The sequence below is a fragment of the Trichosurus vulpecula genome, chromosome 6, assembly GCF_011100635.1.
Source record: "Trichosurus vulpecula isolate mTriVul1 chromosome 6, mTriVul1.pri, whole genome shotgun sequence".
Classification (NCBI taxonomy): domain Eukaryota; kingdom Metazoa; phylum Chordata; class Mammalia; order Diprotodontia; family Phalangeridae; genus Trichosurus; species Trichosurus vulpecula.
The window spans coordinates 194,307,494-194,331,513 of NC_050578.1; the positions used below are offsets into that span (position 1 = coordinate 194,307,494).

The following is a 24,020-nucleotide window of genomic DNA, read 5'->3' on the forward strand; positions in this document are numbered from 1 at the left end:
AGAGAGATTTGCTTTCTCTGGGTTGGAGAAATGGAATTAAGAAGGAGAAGGAAGAGAAGAACATTTACCATCTCACTCCTTACTTACTCTGGGTCAGCAACATACAGATCTCCTACAGATCCTTGGTCTTGATTCTCAGCAAATAGTCTCCAAATGTGATCTTTCCCAACTTCTTCTCCAGCTTAGCATGTCATCTGTACAATTAACTTCAATTACCTTCTGCCATCCTCCCGTTTGCCATTTCTTCCTGGTTCTACCCACAAACACCTTCCAAAAGGGTAGGGATGGGTGGAAGGGTTAGCTTAAGAAGTTAGGTCAGCCCACTCCATGAAAGGGTGAATACCTGCCTCCAATTCTCTTGAACTGAATCCTGTGGGTTTCCTAGTAACCTAATCCTTTCTTTGATATTCTCTTTTCCCACAAACCACATTTTTATCATCCTTAACTTTCCTCACCAGCCTCACACCTGCCCTAACTTTCATCTTTTGTCCATATCTTTTGAAAGTTTAAGTTGGGGTATGATGGTTGACTTAAAGAACTCTGGAGAATTAAATAAACTGAAACAATTAGCAACTTAAATAAATTTGCAGGCTATAAAAGAAATGCACAGAAATCAACAGCATTTCTGTATTTTACCAACAAAATCCAACAGGCAAAGATAGGAGGAAGAATTTCATTTAATATTACTATGAAAGTTTGAAATACTTGACAGTCTACCTGCTAAGATACATTTAAGAACTACGTGAACACAACTACAACAGTCATTACACTAATAAAGACAGATCTTAACAATTGGAGACTTAACTATTAACTACTCGTTGGCAGACCAAGCCAATATAATAAAAACTACAATACTACCCAAGTTAATTTACTTTTTCAATGCCGTACCAATCAAACTGCCACAAGATTACTTTACAGAGCTAGAAAAATAACAAATTTCATCTGAAAGAATAAAAGGTCAAAAAAATATGCAAAATTCATCCAGAAATGTCTCTATATTAATTCAGGCAGCTGAAACTTCCATGATTTAGCAGAGGTTCCCAAACGTATTTAGCCTACCACCCCCTTTCAAAAGAAAATTACACAGCATCGCCCTGGAAATCTTTCTTTAATCCTTTCTTTTTTAAATTTGCATCATTTCAAAAAAATGTAATTTTTTAAAATGATGCGTCTTAAACTTAATAATAAATTGTAATCTGTGGGTTTTTTCCTGCATTGAAATTTTGATGATGCGATATTGTATAATGTAACCTGTATAGTATCATATTGTAAACATGCACATGTTCCTGTCGATGCATGTTGGACTTCCCAACAATGCCACTACATGCTAGCCTGCCAACATTTGGTTGTTAAGACCTGTTGGCAGACTTGACCACTGATTGGTTTTAACTTGGCATTTTGTGTGTTTATTTGAAAAAAAAAACCACTACAACTTATCTCTATTACACAACAGATGAAACACATATGAACGTTTTTCAAAATTCTTTATGCTTTCACCACCCCCTTATTTTTATTCAATGACCCCCAGTTGCACCTGAGGCTACTATTGCCCACCCTGGATCATTCCAGCTCCCCCCATGGGGCAGTATAGCCCACTTTGGGAACCTCTGATTTAGAGAGTAAACAGTTGGATGGTGGAACAGTAATACAAAACTATAGGCTATTGCCACTCCCAAATAACTTACTATCTTATGTGAAAAAGAAATGAATGGTTGTGGGCAGGGGCCCAATCCAGTCCTAAAGTCTTCTTTCAGGAGTGGATCCCTCTCAGAAAATCTCTATTTTCATTAGGAAGTTAAAGTTGAATTCCTGAAGCCAGTGCCAAGAAAAGAAAAAACACAAGACTCGGGTTCCATTTTCCTCCAAAAAGAGATTGGAATCTTTGTTGTGTTGAGACTGCTGCTCTGAAAATACAAAAGGAAAGAAATAGTCACAGGTCCACTGGTGTAGAAAAAAGTCCACGCTACCTCTATTTCCAACTGCAGGGAGAGGTTAGCCAACAGGGACTCTGTTCTGAGGACAGGCTTGGACCTTGGAACTTTCAAAGCACAAGATGAAATGAACACCAATAGAAATCTATTAGCTGAGGAATCTAATGCTGCCATTGAAATACTTCTGTTGAGTTGACCTGGCTCTCTCTGTAAATGCCTGGTGCCTCAGCTACAGGAAACAAGGCAGAGCCCACCCTCAGCTTTTACTTGTACCCCATCTACCTCCTGGAGTTTCTCATTTATGTGACAAATACTTGCACAGGACTATCTTGCTTTATAGAATATATGTTATATAGACCGATTTTTTTCCCAATTTAAAATACATTTTGGAAAATATTTTCATAAAGTGAATAATTCTTTTGCAAGTTGAACTCATCTTAGTAAATAGAGATGCATATTGTCATTTTCAAGATTTTCACATATCATGGGACAGGATCATAGATTTAGAACTGAAAGATACCTCAGAGGTCATCTAGTAAAATTCCAATTTTATAGATGAGAAATCTAAAGACTGAAGATAGAAAATGACCTGCCAGGTGGGCATGATGGTCTTGATTTTCCAGTGCATATGCCATGAAGCTTCGGTAAAGCCATTTTAATCTTTGTTCCTCCATTTCCTTCACTAGCTTGAGGAGGAGGATACATCATGCAAAGCCTCATGTATGGTCAGAGGGTTAGAGCTGGAAGTGACTTTAGAGATTGTCAGGTCCAGCTGCCTCATCTTACAAATATGGAAACTGGGACCCAGAGAAGCTGACTCTCCCAGCTCACAGATGGTAAGCAGCAGAGTGGAAATTTGAACTCAAGTCTCCAGATGCCAAACCCAGCTCTAGGTCCACGGCACCATGCTCGTGGTTTATTATTGTTGTTGCTGTTGCTATTCTTAAGGAAACAAGAAAAACAGATCCAAGTCTTGCTTCAATTGAAAAAGAATAACATTATCTAATGTTTTTATATCATCTTAAGGTTTCCAAAACACATTATATCTAGGTACATATGTGTATGCATACATACAACATGTATATATGCATGTGTGTATATTAGGTATATATACTATTACATTAATACCTAATACTTTATATTAGATATATGTGTATATATACATACATTGTATACTATATTTATATGTATATATGCATGTATATATAGTGTTTTCTCTTTGCCAAGAAAACTCCAAATAGGGTCACTGAGAGTCGGACATGATTGAAATGACTGCACAATAACAACAAAATGGGCAGCTAGGTGACACAGTGGATAGTGTTGGGCTTGGAGTCAGGAAGACTCATCTTCCCAAGTTCAAATCCAGCCTCAGATACTTATTAGCTGTGTGATCCTACAGGCAAGTCACTTAGCCCTGTTTGCCTCAGTTTCCTCATCTGTAAAATGAGCCGGAAAAGGTAATAGCAAACCACTCCAGTATCTCAGCCAAGAAAACCCCAAATGGGGTCATGAAGAGTTGGACACAACTGAACAACAACAAATATATGCAAACGCACACATACACACACTTGTGCGTGCGCACGCAAGCGCACACACACACACACACACACACACACAATTACAAGTATTACTGTCCTCATTTTACAACTGAAGACACTGAGGCTCAGAGAGCTAAAAGCATTTGCCCACCATCAGTCATCCAGGAAATGTCAGAGGTGGAATTCACACCCAGATCTCCTGACTCCAGGCACAGTGCTCTTCCTGCTTCATCGTGCAAAAGTACTATGTAAGTAAACCCTAAATTATAGCTTTTCTAGGCAGGTGTAGTGCTGGTTAGGGGTCAGATGATGACTTACGAATTAAAGATGCAGTCAGGGTGGTCAGTATAGTCCAGGCACATTAGGAGCTTCACAGGTCTGTAAGAAAAAATCATTCTAATTTTATTTAAAGTTTCTATTTCACAATGATCCAAGACAATTTCAAAGGACTCATGATGAAAAATGCTATCCAACTTGAGAATTGATGAACTCAGTGTAATATGAAGCATAATTTTTTTCACTTGATTTTTCTTGCTTTTTTTTTTTTTGGCAACAAGGCAAAGGTTTTGCATGATTTCACTTGTACAACTGACATCACATTACCTGCCTTCTCAGTGGGTGAGGGGAGGGGTAGAGGAAGAGAGAGAATTTGGAACTCAAAATTTTAAAAAATGAATATTTTCAATAAATACTTTTTCTTTCTGCCCTGAATGTAACCTCATCCTGGCTGCAGCAGACTACCTTTCCTTCCCAAATGTGTCTTTTCTGAGGTCCCACTTTTCTCACAACTGACCACCTGAGGGCCTCAGAGAACCATAGAACCTTAGAACTGAAAGAAAGGGGCCTTGGAGAGCCCCTAAGAACCACCTTCTGCCTGAAGCCTGAATTCTGTCTAGTCATGCTGAATGTGCCAACTTTGGCCTGAATACTTCCAGGCACCAGCCGGTCTCACTGTTTGACCATTACCTCTTCAGACAACTCCACCCATTAGATAGATCCCTGTACCTTCTACCCACTATCCTGACGTGTTGGAGCCGGCTCTCCCCCACTGTTAAATTTTCAATGTGCACATTTACACCTCAGAAATCAGCAAACCCCACAAATTGGGGGTCGATTTGTCGTTTTGTTGATTGTCTAGGAAGCATGGAGAAAATTTTAATAATGTCACTCATGCATTTGGGGGAAGGGGCAGCTAGTTAAACATTTACCAGCACACTCATGCCACTAATCCTAGTTCTGTCTGGGGAAAATACAATGAATAAATCATATCCTTTTTTCCTATGAATGTCCTTCAGATATTTAAGGGTACCTATCACATATATCCTTCTGTCTTATCTTCTCTGGGCTAAAGTTCCCTGTGATGTGGTCTCAAGACCTGCTGCCATTCTAAAATCACACCTAACCCTTCTCTGGATATGTTCCAGCTTGGCAGAGTCCATGATGCAATGTTACCCCTGAGGGAGGAGGAGAGCACCCATTTGAGCCTGGATTTCTCCACTTAACCTTCTCTACTCTTTCTGCTGCTAGCCACTGGATATTCAGGGACCTCTTCTGCCTGAGAGGAGGCAGCGGTGAGAGAGCTCTCAGAGCCCTAGCAGGGTATGATATAGGATACTTTATTTAAGGGGTTTTTTTTTTGTTTTGTTTTGTTTTTTAAGGATGACATTTATTTTAGTCTGTCAAGTTAAGGGGAAAAAACTTGTCCTTAAAATGAATGTGTTTGTCATTTATTACTCCTTTGTTTTTCATCACTAAGGCTTTAGAGGGAAACTAGAATTTCTACAGCAGGTTAAGGTTTGGAAAGTGCTTTGCAAATAACAGTTTAAAGGAGGGAAAGCAGCTTAAAGAGTTAATAATAATACCTAACCTATCTCACTTTCAAGTTTGCAAAGCACTTTAACAAGCATTTATTAAGTGGATACTTTGTGCCAGGCACTGTGGATACAAAGACAAAATGAAACAGTCTTTACTCTTAAAGAGGATATATTTTATTGAGGGAGAGCAACATGTACATAACTAGGTGACCCAGTGGATAGGGAATGGGACTTGGATTTGGGAAGACCTAAGTTCAAATCCTGCCTCAGACACTTACTAGCTATGGGGCTCTGGGCAAGTCATTTAATCTTTATCTGTCTCAGTCTCCTTATCTATAAAACCGGGAAGAATAATAGCACCTCTCTTTACAATGTTGTTGAAAAGGATTTAACACATGTAAAAACAATCGAGCCCTATGTAAATGGTAGCCATTATCATTATTACATCCAAGTCCATTTACATAAAAACACATACAAAGTAATTTCTGAATCAAGGGCACAGGTATAATATGAAGAGAGACTAACTGAAAAATAGAACAGGGATTCCAGTGGGCACAATGGATGGATGGGATGGGAACATGAATAGGTACGAGAGTTCAAGAAAAGGTGATGAAAAAAGAGCTTTGGCCTGGCTCCCCTTACAGCTCAGAAGGTCAAGGATACTAATGGCAGCCATAGGGGAGTAGATTGTCACACCCTTCAGAGTTACAAAGGTAATGTCGATTTGATTATCACCACCTGAGAAAGACATGGAAAGGGTGGTATGATACAGGCACCAGAGTCCGGTCCTTGGCATTGCCAAATAGTCAATACATTATCTTTTTTGATCCTTGCAAGGATCCTGTTATTATTCCCATTTTACAGAAGAAACCTGAGTCTTAGGTTGAGTGACTTGCTCAAGGTCACGCAGTTACTAAGTGTCTACAGCAGGATTAGAACCAAGGTCTTCCTGATGCCAAAATCAATGCTTTATCAGCTACCCCCCTTCTGTCAGTCAACATATTGTCCCAAAGAGTCATTTAACTTCTAAAGAGTTGCTAGTATGGTGAAAGAGCCCTGAGGTTGGAATCAGAAGCTTGTGCCACCCTGTGGTTTTGGGCAAGTGACTTCCTCTTTCCAGGCCTCGGCTTTTTCCTCTGTCAGTTGATGGAGATGGACTAAATCAAAGGATGTTAAACTTTTTTTTTTGGTCATGGACCTGTTTGGCAGTCTGGTGGAATCTGTGGACCTTTCTCAGAATAATGTTTTTGAATATACAATAAAATACATAGGATGACAAAGGAAATCAATTATGTTGAAATACAATTATCAAAATTGTTTTTAAAGCTCATGGACACAAATTTAAAGAATTAGATGATCTTTAAGGTCTCTTCTTAGGGCAGGTAGGTGGTGCAGTGAATAGAGCACCTGGCCTGGACTCAGGAAGACCAAAACCTGAGTTCAAATCCCACCCCAGACACTAGCTGTGTGACCCTGACCAAGTCACTTAGCCCTGTTTGTGCTCAGTTTTTTCATTTGTAAAATGAGCTGGAGAAGGAAATGGAAAAACCAGTCCAGTACCTTCGCTGACAAAACCCCAAAAGGGTTCATGAAGAGTCAGACTGAAAATGACTAAACATCATTAAGATCTCTTCCGTATGTATTTAAATGCCATGATCTCATTTTATTACGGAGGACCTGCTGTGGACTGTTGCTATGTGTTGTAGAGATACAGAGAAAGTCTTGTAAAAGACCTGATTATCAAGGAACTCCTTACCTAGTTAAGGGGACAGACCTAATACATGTAAATTGATTAAATGCAAAACTGTAGAGTACTAAGTGAAATGATTTAACAAAGGGCAAAGAGCTGGCTTAGATTACTCAGAGAAGGCTTCATAGGAAATAAAATAATAATAAAACAAGACTGAGAGGGTCTACTATTACCACCATTTTACACATAAGGAAATCAAGAAGTAAAGCAACTCGGTTGAGATCACATATAATAAGTATCTGAGGAAGGATTTGAACTCAGTTCTTCCCTACTCCAAGTCTGCCATGTTGCCTCTCATTCAATTCTATCACGATGGTATTCTCTGATTCTTCTTCTTAATGATGTAATGCTGGTAGATATCTTGCACTGAGAACCAGAGACAACGGGGAGGGACATGGAATATGATGGGGGAGTTGAGTAGATGGGGCAAGAGAGAGGGAGGGGCCCTGACAGAAATATCCCCTTCAGTAGCAAAAGTTCTTGGACTATGGAATATTGACTTCCACACCCAGTAATAAACCATCAGGCAAATTAACTTAGTAATTAGCAACATTACCTTATCTTAGCTAATACAACCTTGGACCAGATATGAACATCCCTGTAAATATCCACCAAACAGATTCCATTTACCTGTAATCATTAATGCATTCATATTTAAACTCCATGTTTTTCAGTCTCTTTTCCAGTATTTTCATACTGCCTTCCCCACAGGATTCTCTGTAAAATAAAATTTCAATTATTAAGGACCTTCTCTTGACTATTAGACCAACTTGATTATACATCTGTCTTGGGATGATTCATTACCACAAACTGTAATGATCAGTGGTGACCCCACTCTGGCTAGTTGGAAACTGGCTATAACCATTTTTGTCATGAGCCCCTCTTTGGAAGGCTGGTGAAATCTATGGATTCTTCTCCGAATAATATTTTTAAAATACATATAATAAAATACATAGGATTATAAAGGAAATCAATTATGTTGAAATATTATTATCAAAATGTATTTTAAAAAGTTCATGGACCCAAAGTTGTCACTAGGATTTCCCTTATGCCACAGCAGGGATGTGAAAAGAACATGACCAATGTGCTACTATTAAAACCTACATGTTTGTAAATTTGTAACTCATGGGGGTTGTTGGAAAATCTTCATTTCTTGTAGACATAACTGATTTGCATCGTTGGGGGGGAACCAAGACCAACCAGAGTTGTAGCAGGTCCTGGAAGCTATGTCATCCTTAGGGAAGGCTTCTTCCTCTAGTGCTAGGTAATTTTGGAAAGAGGTCAGACTGAGGCAGAGTCACTGATGTGAAGAGCCTTCTCCATCCCCAGTAAGATTGTGAGCACTGAGGGTTCAGAAATGTTTCTCCTCCCAGCACCTAGCAGAGTGTTATGTATTTGGGAAGAACTTTTACAAAAGTTTCTTGACCAATGTTGTAAACCTGTTCCCCCTGCTTTTTAAAGGACTTCTGACTCTAAATCCAGTACTCTTTCTAATCTATACCACAATGCTTCTGCCACTGATTTTTGGCTAACTCTGTATTAAATGAATCACCACCATCAAGAGCATTTGTATGTTAAATCTGACTTCGTACATTTTGTTGTGATAGGTATTAGTACTAGTCAAAGTAATAATAAATTCATTTTATGCAGACAGTTGCCTGAAAGTTAAACAGATACAATTCTTGCCATCAGAACATTGAGAGTTTAAAATAAATTTTAAGAAAAAACAGAGATGTAAAGAAATAATAAATGTGCTAAACAGACAAATGAACTCCTTGTATGGAAATTTAATATCTCCCCATGTAGTATATAAGATAGTAAGAGGTGAAAGTCACCATGGCATAAGGTTTTCCACCCCACATTGGAGTGGAAAAAGGATTGGATTTGCAGTAAGAAAATCTGGATTGGAGTCCTAATTCTGCTACTTATTACCTGTATAACCTTGGACAACTCATTTGAACTCTCTGGGTCTCAGTTTCTTTTTCTACAGAATGAGAGGAATGCACTAGAATTCTAAGGTTAGTCCTAGTTCTAAAATTATTATCCTTTAAACCTGAATGGATTTATGTGGGATAAGAGATTCATTTTCTCTCCTATGAAAGTATACTACCGAGAGAATTAGAAAAAGTATTCACACCCTGCAGTTAGGAGGAAAAATGGCATGAAGGAAGCAGGATTTCAAAAAAAAAGTGTTTGAATTAACAAGGGGAAAAGGTTTTTAAGCTTAAATCAAGATTAGAAAAATAGCTCCATCAACGTATAGGCATTATATTGAGGACAGGTAACCACTGCCCCAAATTTATCATCATAAAATGCCTTTCAAAGGATGCTAAGTCTGAGGTAAAACTTCAATAGGATGAGAGGCTTTTTCTGCAAAATTTGAAGTGATTGAAGGAATAGATTTAGAAGAGAATCACAAGCCAGCCTCCTCATTTTACAGATGAGGAAACTAGACCTAGGAAAATTAAGTGACTTGCCTAAGGTCACTCAGATAATAAGCATTAGAGCTAAGATTTAAACCCAGACCCTCTCTAACTCAAGAGTCAGTGTTCTTTCTACTATGCCTAGGAGAACTTTCTTTCCTACCTTTCAGTCTCACATTTTATAGATAAGAAAACCATCTAGGCCTTTACCCTTCAGTTTCCCAAAACACTAGTCTAACATGTGCTTCCTCTTGTTGGCCCCTAACTTGCCCTGTTTCAGTACCTTTCACACATTTTCTCCATTCACCTCTTTTGGCAGTTCTTTTACAAAATTATTCCCGCTTTCTCTCTCCCCTACCCCATGGGGAGTGGTGTGAGCAAGCGAGAGAAATAAGGATGGGATGAGGGAAAAAGGAAAAGGAAAAAGCACCATTGAGGTTTTTTTGTTTTGTTTTGTTTTTTTTTAATGTAAAGAACAGAAGGAAAACTAGGAAGAATCACAGACAAGCTTTGTCAGGTTTGGAAAGCTACAGTTTGAATTTATTATATGCTTAAGAAGAAAACCAGGCTCTGCATGATAGAGATCTTCATTTGGGGAGGGGGGTATAATTTCTTAATCCGTTCTACTGTGAATATGGAAATGTCCATTTTATTTGGAGTTTGTGAAATTTGAAATAAAAATTTTAAAATTTTAATGTTCTCATTTACATGCAAATCTCACAGCAAAACTCTAGAAGCCTCAACAAATCTGAGTTATAATGATGTAGTCTTCTCTATAACTAAACGAATTTACGTTCTAGGAAATTCCTTTTAAAGTTTCAGCTCCAAATTTACAACCCCATTCACCTTCTGGGTTGGAAGTAGTCGCCTCAACATTTGAAAGTCCTCTAGGTTGCAAGCCCCAAGCAAGGCTCCCACTCCTTCCAACTCCCAGCTTTGGGGAAGGAATTCCAGAACAGCTTCAAAAGCTAAAGGCATCTTGGCTTCCCACAATAGTGTCTACTGGCGGGGAGTTGGTAGACCATCAACCAGCTCAGCAGGGTGGGGCAGGACATGAGAATAATGGAGAGGTAAGAGGGCCAAGAATATGGGACACAAACCAAGTGACCCATCCTCCCAGCTAATGTGGCCCATACTGTTGAGGTCTAGGGATACTGGGAACCCTGAAATTCAAGGGCAAATGATGCGGGTCCAGCCTTGAATGAATTCAACCCAAGACTTCTTTCAGTCAGAGACAAAGTTTATTAGAACACCCACTTGGGGTGGGCAAGATTTTAAGAATCTGGGCTATTGGCCGTATTTTAAGAATCTGAGCATTTGTGATGCTTGTATTGACAAGCAGGCCGGATTGAATCTGAACATTGACAGACTCTTAAGGAATCCGAGCAATCTAATTGGGGGGTGGGGGAGCAAGATGGATCTTTTATACAGAAGACTGGGAACAGAGAAGGGGTCTAGATGGAATTAGGAAGTGGCGGTCTAGGGTGGGGCCGGGTACAGACAAAGAGGGCCATAATGAAAGGGCAGTTAATTAACTGGGAAGGGCCAGGTGCCCCAGGCGAATACCAGAGATTTGGCCAACTGGGAAAGTTCAAGGAAGGTTTAGGAGGGGGGTCCCCAGGGCCGTACCCTATCAATACCATTGTGAGCTTCATGTCTGCAACAACTACTTTGCGTGGAGGAAATGGACAAAACCTGTGGGCTGTGAATTTAGGGAACCATCTCTCCCCCTTTCAACATTTAAAAGTAACTTTAGGGGTCAAAGAAAATACAGCCTTCAGGGAAAAAGGAAAATAAAGGAAAACTAACTCAGATTCCATGTCACCTCAGGTCCCACCTAGACATTTTGAGGAAAATAAATTCCTGCCCTACCTGGATGGCCAGATAAGATTAGGTACCCATTGAAGGGGTCCTTAAGGTGTTGAAGTGGATAGAGAGTAGGCCTGGAATCTGGAAGACTCATCTTCCCAAGTTCAAATATAGCTGTTTGACCCTGGGCAAGTCAAACCCTATTTTCCTCAGTTTCCTCATCTGTAAAATGAACTGGAAAAGAAAATGTCAAACTATTCCAGTATCTTGGCCAACAAAACCCAAGTAGGGTCACAAAAAGTCAGACGTGATTGAAATGATTTGAACAACAACCCCCCCCCACCCCAGAACAAACCAGATAGGAGGAATTACTCTTCAGAAGGAAATTAGGATTTCTACACTGAGGAATTCCCTAATACCTGGTCCTTCACAAGAGCCAGGTGGTCACCATCCTCAAGAGCTAAGAGTCTCTCCTCTGGCCCTGACTACCAAACAATCTCAATAGTATCCTAGGCAAGGGAGAATACTGCCAAACCTTCTCCTTCAACCTTTGAAGGTAGAGGGGAAGGATCACACAGGGATTATGGTATTGATGGTCCTGTTGGACTACAAGCTGGGAGAAATGGTGGAAGGAGTTTTGTTTCCACAAGATAGTGATACCAGATGCTAAGTCAGGTGACTGGTTCTAATCAGAGCTATGATCTAGCCAAAACCAGGCTTCTGATCCATTGAAAGATTAGAAGCTTGTATGCACGCTTAACCAGTGGTTTGAGGAAGGTATGTTAGGCTGTCAGGGAGTTTCATCTGGCCAATGAAGAGCCAAAAAGGAGATTCGAATTGGGAGTCAATAAAAGCACTAGTGTTTGTCTGAGTCCTTGAACTCTCCTGTACTGTGTTCAGGGGACATACCCATTTATTCAGAACGAATAAATGTAAAATATAGGTAAAACCTTCCTGGCTTTCCAACAAGTATTGTTTATTCCTAGACAGCATAAGTATATTTATAACACAGCTATGCTGTCAGATTCCCTTGGGAACATGCTGCCCCTTCCCCTCATGTGACTGTACCTAACAAATGAGTGGCCAGCAAGAAACCCAAAGAATTAAAATAACTTGCCCAAGGTCACATAGGTAGTAAGTGGAAGAGCAGGATTCAAATCCAGCTTCTTAGATTACAACTTCAGACTCTTTTGATTATATCACACCATCTTTATCCCTGTGCCTTCCCACAGAACCAAGGTCTTTGTCTTTATTTGTCTAATATTTGACTAGAAACCTGGGTAACCTGCCAATTTAGATGGAGTGAACGTTTTTTTTGACATATACTTTTAAATAGCTTGTTTACTGGCTTAGTACACTTAGTTTTTAAATAATTACTCATTTTGAATAAAGTCTTAACTTACAAATATGGTCCTCCAATCTCATGCATGACCCAGATCTCAAATTGTGTGACTTTATCTCTTTGGAAGTTGGGGATCTCATAATCTGCAAAAAAACTCAAAGAAAGAAAGAAAATCTTAAACTCTCAAAAAGCATCCTTTTCATTTCAGGTACCAACTCATTTACATACTATTTTTTCAATTAAGTTAAATTAATATACTTTACTTAAAATAAATGTTCTATTCCATGTATTTTGATTGGAAAATAATTACTGTAGTCTTAACAAAGGCTTGAAGCTTATTTAAAGCCACCTGCTTTGAACATGGTTTTAATGAGATCTGTGAAAATCTCTTAAAAACACTGAGCAATATTATTCTTAAACATAACAAAATGAAGGAACAGTGATTGTTTTCCATATTTAAGCTGCACAGTACCTACAATCATAGAGTCTTTGAATGAGAAGTGTTATTTTAAAAAGTGTTATGAAAGAAATATTTCCTTTCTGAGTTCATGTGGATAGGTAAGTATTGCTGAAATTTATCCACCACAACACACACATTAAAGAGGTAAAAATCTAGGTTTTATTAGGCTTAGTCACAGGTTCAGAGAAGAAAAATAATCCCTGAACAGAGATTAGGATATTCTGACAAGTTTTTATAGAGAAAATTATGTCAGAGAGACAGAGAACTAACTTTTTATATATTGCAATTTCATATATTCTTTGAGGCTATAGAATTTTTTTTTAATTTTGTAAACCCATGTTTCCTTCAATAGTCATAAAAGTTAAGCAAATTTAGTTGAGCAGAATCATATGCATTCCCTCTGGAAACAAACTCTATAGATAAACTAAGTCAGGTTATAGATTAAACAATGAGTTTGCAAAATCTTACACTCTTAAACTCTAAGTCTATATTTTAAAGAAGTCATTATGGGTTAATTGACAGGAAAGGAATTACATGTCAGTAAGATTTAATATCAGGGAAATTCTTCCACAAATAAAATATTTTGGGGGAGATTTTAAAGATATTGTATTCCTTTCGTCCTCTCATTTGGTTTCTTAACTCAGGAATATCAAAAGTCTTCCTTTAATACTATTACTCAGAAAAGGCTAATATTAATAAAAGACAGACTTGTAGTTAACCAAAAGTTTCAGGAAGAATGGCCCTGAGCCCTGAATAATAAAAATTCCTAAAAGGAAGCCAAAAATCCCAATAACAGAAGGGAATTTAGAGATAATCTAGTCCAACCCCTGCCAGATAGATGGTTTCCTTCTATAATGAGTTAACAATGGTTCTTACATTTTGAAATAAAGTGTTACTTAATATTTAAAAATTCTTGGATACCTCCAGGGATAGAGAACTCACTATTTAAAAAGTCAATCCATTCCATTTTTAACAGCTCTAATTTTTAGAAAATCATTCTTTAAACTTAGGCAACATCTGAGTCCTTAAGAACCTCCGCTTACTAATCTTATATGATTCTACCCCCCAATACAATTTAGAATGTGTAATACATTTTTAAAAAATTTATTAGCAGGGTACCTAGCATATAGTAGTCATTTAATAAATGTTTGTTGGCTTGACTATTTTATTTTAATGTTTTAGATGTTTCCAATCCTTTTTCCATGTCTTTTTTTAATTATTTGAAGATCATACTCCTAGGGGCAGCTAGGTGGCAGAGTGAATACAGCACAGGCCCTAGAGTCAGGAGGACCTGAGTTCAAATTAGACCTCAGACACTTGACACACTTACTTGCTATGTGACCTTGGGCAAGTCACTTAACCCCAGTTGCCTTGCCTTCTCCCCTCCAAAAGAAAAAGATCATACTCCTATACACCCTAAATTTTCTTATTTAGTCTTCCAGTTTCTGCAATTAATCCTTATAGTTTTATAGCCCCTAAAAAAATTCTGGCCTTTCTCCTTGGGACTTGCTCCAGTTATTAATACTCCTTAAAAATAGTCATCCAGAAATTACCTAGACTTTCAAGATGTAGCCTAACCAAAACAGAGTGGAGTTGGGTCTGTCATCAGCCTTTTTATTGAACACAATCCTCTTATTAAAGTGGTCTAAGTTCACTTTTTTTAGAGTATCTTATACCACACTATGACTTGCATAAGTGATATTTTCTCCAAATTATACTTATGTTACTGATTTTGGAAATCTAAATTATGATTTTACATTTACGCCTATAAAAGTTCATATCTTAATGATTGGATTATTTTATTCCATCAGAATTTGGGGGGGGGGAGGTTGCTAATAATACAAGATGTTTATAAACGATCTCAAAATAGTGTGATTTTTAGCACCCTCCCCCATAATCATAGAAGAGCACTCTGAGCCATTTTGTATTTTCCTTTGTTGCATGGGTTGCCATGACCATTCATCATCAAGGAGCTGACCTACTTGGAGATTAACCTTTCCATGCCTCAGCAAGGCTGGTTGCCAGGACAGTATTCAGAGTCTCTACAGCTTGCTGCAGCTTGCCAGCTTTCACATGCCTTTGGCATAATCTTCAAGAGGAAGGGCTACTTCAGCACCACAATGAAGCGTTGGAGGAGGGGACACTCCAACAACCTGCCTATAACACTCTGAGTACTACAGGTGTGGCAAGTACCAGTGCTCTAATTTGTTGCCAAATCTATCAGCTGGGCTTGTTAACTTCAATATTTCCAGAAACTATGACTTTATTAGGGTGGGTGCTTCCTCCACCAGACCTGCCGGAGCTTGTACTCCACTGGCCCAGGCATAGAGAGCCTATGATCACCTCCACTTCCTCATGAACCAATGGGACAACACAGTGGAAAAGGTTAGGTGTGGTTTCTTTTTCTAAATCCATGAACTCCTCCACCTTGCCCCCTCCACATACATCCTCCATCCCCCACCTGTGGCAGGTTCCCTGCCCCTCAAAGGGCCACTTTTAAGGACCTCAAGGGCCACATGTGGCTTTGAGGCCACAAGTTCCCCACCCCTGCACTAGCCCATAGACCCATAACCCAAACTCCCTAAAGCTTTTCACTATGAAAAATGCCACTGTTATAGGAAGAATATTTACCAAGTAGTTACCAATACCTGTTTCCACAACTCTTTGTCAGTCTGGAGCAGGGGTCATTCCTGCTCTCTGAGCTGTTTCACTGGTCTTGTGCTATCTGGATTTGCAAAGTTTTTCATTTGCATTGCAAGGATTTTTTTTACAGGGAGTGGTTCACAATTCATCTTTTTTTTCTTTTCCATCAACATTTTGATAGATACCACTCTGATATATTATATAATATTAGTTCTTTTCTACTTACCCCTCCACTGGATAGGCTCCAGATGGCTCTGAACCATTCAACATAACATGTATCACCCCTGAGCTATCATGTGCATACTGCGAAAGAAAAACAAATATTTAAAAAAAGATCAAATAATTAGCAACTGATTAATATAGCACTTAGGAGAAATCAGAATTTTTTTAAGTGGATGTGTTTCGGGAGTGGAAGAGATTATGAACTCCCCAGGGATAAGGACAATCTTTTGCTTCTTTTTGTATCCCCAGCATTTACCATGGTCCTTGGCACATAGTAGGCGCTTAATAAATGTTTATTGACAGAAAACAAGTGAAGGCCAATTACAAAATAGAATTGGTTTGGTGTGGGAATCAAGAAAACCAGTTACATTCTATCTCAAGAACAAGGACTCCATCTTGTGCTTCCACATATATTCTCCTCCATCTTGTTTTTCTGCAAATCATCTATGGGAAACTAGATGGTATCAGCCATCTGTTGTCTCATAAATGTAGGTGGATACAATTAATCAGCATCTGGGAAAAGCAAGACCCAGAAATTTACTTGTCCCCCTCCCAACTAGACCAAAACTTACTCTTCCCCACTCCCAACTTGGAAAGCCTCCTAACCCTTCCTCAAATTAGAAATCAGATTGCCTAATTTTGTATCCTGGCTAATCATTTTCTTATAATTAATTCGTTTTCTTTGATTAATTTTTTTTAATACATGAAAATAGGACTCTGCATTCAGGGTCTTTGGACGGCCTAGGCGGTTCCTTGACACATTTGTTATGCCTGTTTTGCTAATAAATCACATAGCTCGGGTTGTTTCCTCAGTTATTATTAATTAACCATCACATAGAGGGGAGATGCCAGTAATTAATTTTAGAACATGTATGTATTGTCTATCCCAATAGTTATGGAAACCAAACTCTTACATTCACCCCAAACTCTTAGGATGGAGGTAGGCATTTTATAGTGGCATTTAGGGCTGCCCTTACGTATGAGCGGAGTAACCAGCTACGATATGATACTGTTTGCAAAGAGTTTTCCTCACAACTACAATTTTGCCAGTAGAACGTAAATTCCTTGAAAGCAAGGACTGCTCTCTCTGTCTTTGTATCCCCAGAGTCTAACACAGTTCCAGGCACATAGTACATATTTAATGAGTCATTGTTAAATTGAATTGAATCCCTCTGTAATGTAGGAATAAATGCTTGTTGGTGGATAGGAAGTAAAGTATCCCTAATTTTATTGATAAAAATGCTGAGGCACAAAGATTAAATGACGTATCCAAGGTCACAAAGCTAAGAAGGGAAGGTGGGAATGAAACCCAAATCTTTCTGATTCCAAATTTACTATCATTTCCACTTTGCCGTGTATCATCAGGAATTCATTTATCCGTTGTCCTCAACTGTCACCAAGTAGAGAGCAAGGGCCTTGAAAGGGCCTTGGGGATGTGTTTTGATTGGGAATAAAGTTGGTGATCACCCTGGTAGAAGGAATTAGGCAAAGGATTTGAGGATACTGCATACCTGGGGTTGGGAGAGGGAAGCATACAGCAAAAGGAAATAAAGTGAGATAAGGAAATAGAGAACTAAAGGGTTGTAAAAGACAAACTTCAGGTACTTTAGGAATTTTCAGAGGACTGGTTTTCAGGATGTATAACATAAGTGCCATTCTCTGGCATTTCACAGCCACAGCAGCAGCAAGTATTGTTCAGGGTGGGTGTTGGGGAAGGGAAAGAGGGGACTCCATTAGAAAACCACCCTTTTAATCTCACGGCACAAGGCCCAGGTGCTCATTACACAGCTTCAAAAAGACAGTGCAGGCCCTGTCAAAGCAATTTGCTGCAACTGCCTACCTTGCTGAGCTCCTTAAAATAAGATTCTGACATGTTGTCTTTCCTCATCCTGGTTATAAACACTGAGCCCAGCCTTAGCTCTCCTTAATTCTGGCTTTCAGTAAGCAAGCTAGCTATCCTGGGGGGTGGCGAGATGGTGTGTGGAGATGTTAAAGGGGGAATCCCCTTCCCAGACCTGTAACACTGGAATGTTTTTGGCTTTTCCCAAGTGACTCATTTCCTGATGCTGCTTCCCCAGGGCAATGTCTTCAAAACAGTATTTTGGCTTTGTCTCTTATCTCTGAATTATGTCACTTGATGTGTTAGACCACATCCCATCACAGAGGATTATCCCCTACCCAGACAAGCTATCCCAGGGGATCTCCACAAGAAAGCTGGTTTAGAATAACCTCGGTAGCTGCTCTGGCTCTCAGTCATTCTGCAATGGAAGCTTAGAGCATGAACCCTCCTGAATTGCATAGCTGAGCCTCTGCATAGTAGAAGCAACTACCGTGTGTATGTGTGTGTGTGTGTGTGTGTGTGTGTGTGTGTGTGTGTGTGGTGTGTGTGTGTGTGTGTGTGTGTGTGTGCTCGCTTACATAAACAATTCCAGCTTTTAGGACTACCACTTCCAAACTCCAGGCTTATGAGGAGATTATATCATCTTCTAAAATTCTCTCTCTATTCCCTCTCACCCCATTCTCTTGAGTTTCTTTAGACTTCCTAAATGGGTCCTGATAATTGGCTTCTCCTAATTCAGAAGTTCTATAGGCTTATTGCCTTATGAGCAGAGGTCCCCGATGTCCCTAATGATGGGCTCCTCCTAATTCAGGAGTTCTATAGGCTTATTGCCTTGTGAGCAGAGGTTCCCAAACTTTCTCAGTTCATGGCACCCTCCCTTAGTGTCTCAGTTAATTTTTTCACAGTACCCGTAGGCCAAAAGAAATACCCCATGCTTCTGTTAATTAAGCGATTAGGTCCAAACAATTAAATAGGCAGCTAGGTGGCACAGTGGATAGAGAATTGGGCCTGGAGTCAGAAAGACCCAAATTTAAATGCCACCTCAGATAAGCTTGGGTGAGTAATCTGTTTGCCTCAGTTTCCTCAGCTGTAAAACGGGTATAAAAATATCATCAACCTCCCATAGTTGTTGTGGGACCAAAGGAGATGATATCTGTCAAGTACTTAGCATATCATTATTGTTACTGTTACTGTTATCCTAGCGATGTAGTAGCCATTTGAGAAAGATAATACATATAAATTGAAAGAAAAACTATTTTGTTTTATTCTTAAATAATCACAATTACTTACTAATGGGATGGGTGCACCTGTTGGGCACTGTATAATTTCTCAACCCTTGAAATCAAACTGGACACTCCCACCCTCATTTCCTGCCTTTGCAAAGATACCGACATAGCGAGTGAAATTAGGATTCGCTGAGGAGCTTTAGCAGACAGTCATCCTCATGATTATTGATTGTTTTTCGAGAAACTTTATAGAGATCATTAAATGAGAAATATTCTTTATTTCCAAGTTATATATGAACAGACAAGGCATGGTTTAGCTGACCTAAGAATACCTGATGAAATCACCTATCTATCCCACCTTGGGGGAAAAAAAAGGAAAACCATGAAAAGAACCAACCTTATCTGCCGCACTTAAGCACATGGCTTGTAAACTGTGGCTTTGTGAGTCTTTATTTGTCGGACCTATGATTTTACTGATGGAAGGAACTCCCAAACTCCATCTACCAAAGCAGAGGGGCACCCTCTCTGCATGCTTGGGGCATTGAGAGGTTAAGTGACTTGACCAGAGAAGCAGGAGCTGAATCCAGGTCTTCCAAGATGCAGAGGCCAGCCCTCATTCCACTCCTCTTTGCCATCTCTCTCTCTCTCTATTTGGCTTCAAACACTATTAGAGCCATCTGTCCCATCTGGACTCTCATAGCTAAGCATTTACCTGTACGGATGCTCTCTTCCAGAAGGAGTCCACAGCATTGTTCTCACAGTCTTCTACTGTAGGGCAAGATTGATAATCAAAATCTAAGAAAAATCAAAAGTGTTATATTGATTTGTTTTATCACAAGAGACAGAAGTTAAGGCAAATAGATGGGCTAACTAGAATACATTAGAGATTTATGAAATGAGTAGAGGAATGGAGCTATATAGTAACAGCTTCATAGAACAATAGACTTTAGACTTAGAAATGACCTCAAAAGACCACCTGTCTTCATGCTCAGATCTTCAGCACGTGTATTATTGCCATTTATAGAAGAGGCACAGAATGAGTTACAAAATTGCTCAAGGTCTTATGGCTATAAGGCTGCCACTAGAATCTTTGATCTCTTAGTGAAAAAAAAAATCACTTCTTCCATTGACTTCTCATGGTCAAGGGTTTGAATTTTAAACCTTAATCTTAATAATGATAATAACAGCTAGCATTTTTATATCATTCCATGCCAAGCACTGTGCAAAGCACCTTACAATTATTATTTCATTTCACAGCAACTCAGGGAAGTAGGCGCTGCTATTATCTCCAACATACAGTTGAGGAAACCGAGGCAGATTCAGGTTAAGCGACTTGCCCAGGGTTACACAGTTAGTAAATATCTGAGGTCAAATTTGAACTCAGGCCTTCCTGACACAAGACCTAATGTTCTTCTCACTGCAATACCTAGTTGCTAGTGTTTTGACCTATTTAGTACCACCTTGTTTTGTATAAAAGAACATTAGCAACTACTTCTAAATAAAATTTATTTTTCATTTTTAGGAGGGGGTAGATAAGGAACATAAGGAACTCCCAGGGTAGAAACTCCCTCCACCAATTTGTTTCACTTCCAGAGAGTTGTCTGGGGCACTGAGACATCAAATGATTTGAGCATGGTTGTATGGCTACTACTTGTTAGAAACAGGTCTTAAAACATGAGTTTTCCTCTAAGGCCCGGCTTTAGCCTCTCTGTTCATGCCTCCTCTATTCATGCATAATTTAGAAATAAGTAATATTTCTCATTTAATGACACCTGTAGAATTCATTAACTACATAGTTCATTTCCTTCTAAATGCCACTAATGGGATAATGTAGTTTCTCATCTTAAAAGAGAAAAAAAAAAGTCCCACTTCTTCTAACCTCCATCCAAGCTCCCACAATTTTGGTTAGTTTGAACAGCTTGAAATAGTAGAAAGAGCACTGACACTGAGTCAGAAGACATAGATCAAAATCTAAACTTCACCCGTTAATATCTATGTAACCTCAGAAAATTGATAACAATAATAATAGCAACCACCATTTATATAACACTTTGTGGTTTATAAAACAGTTTGCAAATAACTCATTTGATGCTCTGGTGCTGTGAAGTGAGGTAGGTGCTAATTTTACGCCCATTTTACAGATGAGGAAACTGAGGCTGAGGGGTTAAGTGACTTGCCCACGGTTAGACAGCTAGTGAGTATCTCAGATGAACTTGAATTGGGGTCTTCCAGACTCCAAGTCTGAACGACATCTACTACAGGACATGTTCTATCTGGGAACCTCAGCTTCTTCATGTGTAAATTGAAGAGGTTGAACTACTAGATGAACCCTAAAGTCTCTTCCCAGTTCTAAATTCTATCCTCTTCAGCTAGAGGTTACAATTCCATTCTTTCTTTTGCATTTGAATGGGGAAAATGGATGAATAATGTTAATGTTATAATTTATAACTGATATCGATACTACAGAGAATTGTAGCTTAGAAGCTTGACGAGAGGGCACAGGTCAACACAATTATCCTAGGATAATAGGGAATCAGAAACCCAGGTCTCTAAGTCTAGAACAAACTTATGATTGGCTTCTCGTCCTTGGTTCTCCTTTGCATGACAAAGTAATCTTACCTGAGCCATTTTCTTCTCGACACCAATTCACAACATCTCCTACTCTGCCGTATAGCACATCACTTAAAGACATCAGCCGGCGGGTGTTATCAGCATAAGCAATAACGAGGTTGTAGTTATTTTCCCAAAACAATGACTAGAGAGAAAAATATTAAAATGCCATGCAAAAAAAAAAATCTGTCAGTTTTTTTTTAAGCGTATAAATCGTGCAAGTTTTGTGTAGGAACCAAGAGTTGCATTTTATCTCACTTTCATTTCCAACTTGCTTGGTGACAAATGATTGGTCCTAGCTTATCTTAAACACTATTTGCCCCTTGGAAAAGGGTATGGATTTTATTTAATTCTTTATCGTAACAGATATTTTGAAAAACTAATGAAACTGTTGTGAGAAACGTGATTTTGGGGATCACTGGACTTCCCCAAATTGTGAGAACACTCGGCTTTGGGGATCATTGGACTTCCTAGTCAGGGCCAAAGACCTGAGGAAGAACCCTGTGATAATCCCTATGGAAGGCTGTACAGATCACAGGACTCCCAGAGTAAGACCAAGTGGTAGCCACCCCTCAATCTGTGGGGATCACAGGGCCTCCTAGGGGTCAGACCCTAAGGAAGACCCCAGTGATGGCCCCTTAGGGCAGTGGTAAGATCACAAGGCTCCTGAGACAGGGCCAGAAGTCCCAAGTGATGTCCCCTTAAGAAGGCTGTGCAGACCACAGGGCCCCAAGGGAATCCAGAATGGTAGCCCTTTTAACACCGCAGTGGGGATCACAGGACACCCCAAAACAAGATCCAGGAGTAAGCCTGCCAAGCTTCCGCTGCCCATTGCTTCCCTTCACTTGACCTTAGGAAAATCCATGTGATTTGCCCGTTCTCACCCAAAGAATTCAGGACCAGAGTGGGGAGAGGAAGGCACTTTATTACTCTCTCTCAGTGGGTATAGAGAGAGCAGGTATAATGCTCATGGGAACACTCACTCGGATACAGCTGCAGGAGCAGGGGTAACCATTCCCTCCACTCCTGCTAGAGTTATGGTTAGTTTACAGTCTTTGTTTTTTTACATAGTTTTCCTAGGTTTATGTAAATAGGGTAATAAGGATACAGAAGCAAAAGTGAAGTTAATTAGATTTTCCTTGCCTTAGTTTAGGATTAAACTATATTCTTTTACTTCCCCTACTTTCCCTCTTTAACATATGCAAATTATGCAAATCAGTAGGCCTGGATTCTTAACCAAGACCAGACCCTAGATAAGCTTGAACTGGTTCAAGTGGGTTTGGCCTCTCTAATTCCCCAGACTGCCTTCTCAAAAAGCATGCACATGCGTTCAAGCCTCTGACCTCTCACCTGACCGACTTTGAGGCCTGGTCTCTGCTAAAGCTGGAGTGGGGGAGGGCAGGGAAGCACACCTTTAGTTCTGTGGGAACAAAACTCCTCCTCCCATTTCTTACACTGTCAACCAATTATATAAAATTCATATAAATTTAACTTTTCTGAATTGCAGTGGCTCATATTCACGTAGCAGGGACTGGCCAATGAGTCCAGTCTGTATGAACATGTGTAGAGTGCTCAGCTTACACGTTCTCCATGGGAACTTGGGGGCTTGTGGAGACATTTTGTAACTGGGTCTGGTCTAACAAGTTTAAGAGAAGTCTTTTTGATCGGCTATGGGGACGAAAATGGGTTTCATTCAAAAAGCATTAATCATCGCAGTACTTTTTTGGTCTGATTCTCTCCTGACTGCCTGCCTTCTGGTCAGAGAAGAGAGTAGAAAGAGAATCCTCTGGTCCTTCCCATCCAAGGCCAGAATGTAGCCTATAAATATAGGCCTTAGTTTCTTTACATTGATGTTAGTTCTTTCCTACATTCTAGGTTTTATGGCCAGCCAGTCTAACATCAAGGTCCTACGGTGAGGACCAACCTCTGACCCGCAGACCATCTCTAGTTTAGATAGGAATGGATCCAGTATGGCAATTGGATACAAACTTGGTGAGTCTCATTCTACGGCTGTTGACTCTACCTCCCAGGTGTTGGGGGAGGGGAAAATGTCCTTCAGGTCTTGTTCATCTATGTTAATTAGTTAATTGGAACTAAAGCATTAATCACTGGGCAGCTGAGGGGCATGGTGGGGGTGGGGGAAGAGTCTAGGGGGACACACCAAAATTCAGACTCACCAGGTTGTAATTAAACTTTTTCCATTAGTGATCTTCTTGGTGTTGCATGGCATGAGGGCATGGGCATTACAAAGTGTGCTTGCTTTGGGTTCAGAACCAAGCCTGCAGTGAAGTTGCACAATGGAACTGGAACACGGGCAAGAAAACCCCTCAGTTTCATCAGGAGTTTGATTTTTAATTAATTCTTGGTCATTGTGTATTCAGAAAAGTTTTATTGTTGCCAAATTTTTTGAGA

The 24,020-nt window shown here is 39.6% G+C and overlaps 1 protein-coding gene across 1 annotated transcript in view; it reads right to left on the reverse strand.

The window, feature by feature from the left end:
- Positions 1-1,774: 1,774 nt before the first annotated feature.
- BST1 (bone marrow stromal cell antigen 1) overlaps positions 1,775-24,020 on the reverse strand; it is a 28,916-nt gene continuing 6,670 nt past the window's right edge. The window contains exons 3-9 of the mRNA XM_036765405.1: positions 21,618-21,753; positions 19,711-19,793; positions 15,937-16,013; positions 12,669-12,761; positions 7,664-7,750; positions 3,788-3,847; positions 1,775-1,904 (exon numbers count right to left, since the gene is read on the reverse strand). Coding sequence (XP_036621300.1) covers positions 1,796-1,904; positions 3,788-3,847; positions 7,664-7,750; positions 12,669-12,761; positions 15,937-16,013; positions 19,711-19,793; positions 21,618-21,753 — 645 coding nt within the window. The 3' untranslated portion in view covers positions 1,775-1,795. The remainder of the gene's footprint in view (positions 1,905-3,787; positions 3,848-7,663; positions 7,751-12,668; positions 12,762-15,936; positions 16,014-19,710; positions 19,794-21,617; positions 21,754-24,020) is intronic.